The sequence below is a fragment of the Mandrillus leucophaeus genome, unplaced genomic scaffold (genome assembly GCF_000951045.1).
Source record: "Mandrillus leucophaeus isolate KB7577 unplaced genomic scaffold, Mleu.le_1.0 Scaffold84, whole genome shotgun sequence".
NCBI lineage: Eukaryota > Metazoa > Chordata > Mammalia > Primates > Cercopithecidae > Mandrillus > Mandrillus leucophaeus.
Window position 1 is genome coordinate 4,726,613 of NW_012109141.1, and position 5,688 is coordinate 4,732,300.

At 36.7% G+C, this 5,688-nt stretch overlaps 1 protein-coding gene across 1 annotated transcript in view; it reads left to right on the top strand.

Moving 5' to 3' along the window:
- GTSCR1 (Gilles de la Tourette syndrome chromosome region, candidate 1 (non-protein coding)) overlaps positions 1 to 3,549 on the top strand; it is a 21,554-nt gene extending 18,005 nt beyond the window's left edge. Inside the window, 2 exon segments of the mRNA XM_011968346.1 lie at positions 3,386 to 3,400; positions 3,402 to 3,549. Coding sequence (XP_011823736.1) covers positions 3,386 to 3,400; positions 3,402 to 3,513 — 127 coding nt within the window. The 3' untranslated portion in view covers positions 3,514 to 3,549.
- The last annotated feature ends 2,139 nt before the right edge of the window (positions 3,550 to 5,688 follow it).

Genomic DNA, 5,688 nt, shown 5'->3' on the forward strand with positions numbered 1-5,688 from the left:
TGTGTGTAGTCATCCGTTGGAATCTGGCAAAATTCCCATAACTTGTAAATATTATAGCAGAACTGGGTTTAAACCCTGACTCTACTGGCCCAAAGCCAGATACCACCACAGAACACTGGTGCTACAGTCTGAAGCTACCCTGTCCCATGTGGGAAGCCACTAGCCAATATGGCTATTTAAATTTAAATTCTAATTAGTTAAATTAAAAATCAAGTTCCTCAACTGCACTGGCCACACTTCGATGGCTTATGGCCACAGTGTTGGATAATAGAGATATTAGAACATAGCTATCAGCACTGAAAATTCTACTGGGTAGCACCAATCTAGATAAAAGGATGAACGCAATAAACATTTTTTATAGGCCAGAAAAATGATGGTGTCTGTTAAGTTAAAGCAATGATAGAATGAAGGCAGTGATCATTCCGTATCCCTGAGTGGGCTGTGATAGTTATAATGAGCATAATTAAATAAAACTCTCACCTTCACCGTTAGGTCTCTAGTACGCTGGAGTTAGGAAGCAACTAAGTTCCTAGAAGTTGCCGTTATCTGTCTGGTTAATATGCTTTCATCAAGCTCAGAGAAGGGTTCTGTTAATGTAAGTTTGTCTCCATTTATTTAGTAAACTGTTACCAGTAAAATAAAATTGTGTGGAACAGTCAAACAAGGTGTTAGGAATATCACTGCATACGCATGCCAGTATCAACTCCTTTGCAAGTTTAGTTAAGCTGTTAGCTCTTTTCTTGGGTGCTCAGTTAGATACTTGTCTGGGCTTTTTCTACTTAAAACAATAATAGAAATGACCAAGTGTTTGAATCAGCCTCCTTTTCAAGAGTTCAGTTTAACCAGCTTTAAAAAAAAAAAAAAAAAACTGGAAAAAAAAAACTTCAATTCAATTTTAATCAATTGCCTAAACAAAAAAAAATTGGAAAAAAATAAATATTTGCTTATCACCTACTCTGTATCTATCTGCTGCTGAGCTGGATGCTAAGGATGCAAAAATTAACCAAAATAAACTGGGCCCCTAATGCCACGGCATTTAGAGTTTTCAGTCTTCTCTCACCATAGAATATTTAGACTTTACTACAAAAAATAAAAAATAATATAGGAAATAATTTGACTTACATAACTTAGCAAATGATGACACATCCCAAGTATGACAAATTAATCACCACTGGAATATAAATTCTTGTTCACCATTCTCTCTTTCTCTTCCTTACTATGCCACTGTCTTATACTACAAGCCCTGTAAATATTACATTTATTCTCAGAGAAAATTTAGATATAAAGTGCTTAATTTTCTTTTTCACGGATTGGAAGAAAAAAGTAACAACAAAAAAAACACAATTGTTGTTTCAAGTTTATACACTACGTAGAGATCCTAGAAATAGATATCCTGCCTGGCAAAGAAAACCAGAACTGGACAGAGGTTAAGGTTAAAGTTGTGAACACAGATTCTATTCAGGAACAATTGCAAAGGAGAAAGAAAACCAGGCTCAATTTCAAATATAGCATGGACAAGTGGGGATTTATAGCCAAGGAGGAGGGTGAGGTCAGTGGATGGAAAATTACTGAGAGGAAACATCAGATATAATGGGAATTCTGGCTAAACGGACCTCATAGGATTCTTGGTGAAGGTGGGCCAGAATGATCACATACCAAAGGTTATGGGGATGAAAAATTTGATTGTAAAACCACATTCAGATCTTTGAAAGTCTGCTTTCTATGTCACTATATTTAAATTATAAATGCAAGTGAGTTGTTGGCAATGTAGCATCCGAAAGCTGAGTTAACTAGCCAGGAAGACTCTACAAGTAAGAATCCTTTCATTTTATCGAATTTGGCCAAGAAGAATTCTTAAAAAGGTGAGCCTACAAAAGCCAGTGTGATTGAACATTGTCTCATGTTCTATGCATCTTCAGACAATTTGCATCTTCAGACAAGTGGCCATGAGCAGTGAGCATTTTTTACTGGAGTCTAAGAACCCATACTGTTTCTAAATGCAATCTAATGGAAAATTCCACTGTGAAAGAAAATCACAAGTCAACCTAAACCAGTAAGATAATATTAAAAGAACAGAGAATGGACAATCACAGTAACTTCATTTTTGTGTAACACTTATCTCTATCATGAAAAAGCAAATTGTCTTAGTATTGCCTAAAACACTTGGAAGACTAAGGACATGCTAAGGAAGAACTAGTCCTGTTAAGGACATTCAGAACAGAAGCTGCCAATCTTAATAGCAACTGTTCTTTTCAAAAACTGTATATTCAACGTTCTGTGTATTTTGACTTTGGTTAGAAGAGGTAAGAAAATAAGAAGATGACTGTCTATTTAAATATGAAATAAAGTAATGCAACAATTGTGCATTTCTTTCTTTCCCAGGACCTCACACAATCACTTCAAATGCTGCCATCAAAAAGGAGAACATTTTGGTATAGGAAGAAGATTGATTTGTAAAGAAAGATCAGGGTGCGGTTTGCAAGAGATATAGGTTCTACATTTGTTTTTCTATGTGAAAAATACAACAGTTATGTTGCATTGACTATAGATGACAAGACAACTAAAAGAGACCCACCAGATTTCTCTTCATAGGTCTAATTCTACCCTCAATTTTTCCTTTTCCAAATATGAAACTCAAATTTTTGTCTTCTTCCTTTAAACATTCTTGGTCATGCATTAGTGGTTTCCAGTCAATACTTTTCCTCCTTAATTTCAAGTTCATCAAGTTTTAAATTGATTTTGAAAACCTTTTTCCATCAAATAAATGTTTTAAACTCTTTCTGGCCAATTAACTTTCTTTGCTCCCAAATAGTTCTTACTAGGGTAGCCCTTCTTATTCATCTAATCATCCTGTCATCATAAAATTCTAGTATTATTTTCTAACAGTTGAGTACAATGCATATTCCTTCCCCCAAAGAATTCACAATTGACTTTAAGAGGTAAATGATATACACATGTTATGGTAAATAACAATACAAATCAGTAAATTACACATTCACCAAAGACCTTTTAAGGATGGTGTTTACTGTACAGCTGAGGTAATCAAAAAAGTCTATTTTTAGAAAAAGTGAACTTAATCGGGTTCTAAACAAAGGAAAGACTAGAGAGGGAAGACATTCTATACAAAATAAATGGAGAAATAACTGTTAGGATCACAAGCAGAAATAACATGCACATGTTATATTTCAGAAGACAGTGACAAGCCAATTTGGCTATATGGAAAGGTTTACAAAACTTTCTTAATCACTGAGTTTTACTGGCCTTCTTTCTAGAACATTCAGGACTGAAAATAACTTCCCCTCAGTGATGTAAGTACATTCATGTAAAAAAAAATTAGACCCAGAGAAAATGTTCATTGTTTCTAAACAATATTTCTATATTTCAGGATCTTCAAAATCCAGGAGAAACACAGTGAGGAACTCATCCACCGCAAGCTTGGCCCCATCCATCAGTACCAATGAAGAGAGACAAATCAGGATAGAAAGACATCACTACCATCTCTATTGTCAGTGATATTATGGGCTAATGAATAAAAATAACTGCTTTACAGTGTTCTACAGTGTTCTATAGCGATTTCATATACTCCTTTCATTCTTGCAATGACCCAAATTTAAGTGTCGTGTCTAAACCTAAGTTAGGCATACATTAATATCTCTATTTTACTAACAAAAAAAATCCGAGGTTAAGTGATTTATCCTTGGTTGCCTTCCTGTCAATGGCAGAACCACACTTTTTAAACCTGGCCTTTGGAAACCGCAAGTGCTCTGCCACCAGTGCCGCAAAGATCAGCAAAGATCCTAGAACTGCTTAGTAGTAGCCGATGAAGTCACAAGTTTCTTTTCTTCAGATTCTTCCCTAAATGACATCACTCACCGCTATAATGCAGAGCTAAGTTAATCATCCCAATCAACTGCACAGCCAATTAAATAAAAATATTAGAATGTCGTACTTGACTGTTCTATAATCCATGCCGTCACTATGCCCTTCTGCCTGGTCAGTCACATGCCTCATTCATAACGTCACTCACAAGAGGCTGGATTGCCACAATTCCTCACCATTGCAGGGAGATGAAACTTTTCCTGATTTTTAATCAGTAGGTTGTTAATAAGAGTACCTGAAGATATAAATGTAAATATACTTCTACCTAGAAACATGTTCCATTATGATCTTGTACACACACAAAAGACCTCACTTTGTTGCACATTTCTTCCATTAGCTGTCCAATACACTACATTTACAGAAATAGTGGTTAGGGAACCACTCAAGTTGCCGCTACTTTGCAAAATGATTAAACAATCTCAGGTTTTGGAAAGACGTACCCAGCATACGTTAGATCTCCTCTTATTTGAGTGCTTTCCTTGTGGTCCACGCAGCAAGGTCAACTCTCCACATAAAATTAAAGGGTTGAAATACACCTGTCTTGGCTCTGAAGTTGCCCCCTGAGCCACATCTAGAGAGTGCATGCTGAAAACAACGGCCAACGAAAATCAGGGTGTTTCCCCTGGAAAAATCCATACAATTTAAGAAAGTGAGAGAGGGAATGGTAGACTCCTAATTAAAGTTTGAAAGGTTTCTTAACTTTCTTAAAGACTAATAGCATAGCAGAGACTGATTTTCAAAGGGGATCGTTAATTTTCCTTAATTTTAAACTAAATCTCAAAGTATATTTTATTCATATTCAGAAAAGGATAAATGGAAGATCAAAAAGCAGTAATGCAGACCTCACCAGTGCCCAGCCCCTGAGGGAACCATTGCACTGCATTTTTTATGTCAGCCAACCTTTCCTTTTTAGTATTCATGAAAACTTAGCAAATAATCACATTGAATTGATTTCAGGGACATATATCCATTGCTTCCTGCCTGAAACGTGAAGCTCAAGCACGGTTATCTGACACAGGAATGCCCTTTCATTCCGTCTTCTGTAGGAGCAACTGTACAGAACAAGTAAATGAGCGACCCGATGAAATCTCCCATCCCACAGTCTGCTCTTGCCTTGCTATTCAATTCATCTCTCTTCATCTGCACAGGGCTCTTGTTCTCCTTCAAAGCAAGCTCTGGGGCTATGGAGGAAAATTCAGGTGCAATGAACAGAAACCACTTCACGTGTTAGCCAAGAGGATATTTAAGGTGCTGAACAACGAAAAGTTAATACAATGTACTATTCGGTCTCCATAAATCACCACCAAGTTTAACATCGTAAAGGTCCTATCAGACACCATGCCCTGTGTTTATGCTGTTTACCCGTATGTCATTCATGAGTTTCATGATGACTTCCTGAGAAAAACAATACACTACAACGCAAGATTCAATCGCAGCTATTTATTTTCACTTTATAAGACAGATGGCTAAGAGATAGCTTGTTCAAAGGAAGGTAAAAGACAATCAAATGTCATGGGCTCAAGATAAGCCAGCTGGCACTATCAACCACACCAGGCAGGCTACCAATTTATAATTCAACTGTTGGGATGTTCATCATTGGAATGTTCAACTTCCTGGGGCAAACACTGACTATTTTGCCAGTAATAGGAGCCAAAATGCTATTATATTCCACTTAGGGGTCACAAAAAGATAAAAGGCTAAGCAACCCATCTTACACAAACTCCCACATTTGTCCACAAGGGGCTTCATAATGAGGTAGCCACCTGCAAGTAAATGTGATGTGCTCTGATTTGGAATACTAAGACTTAG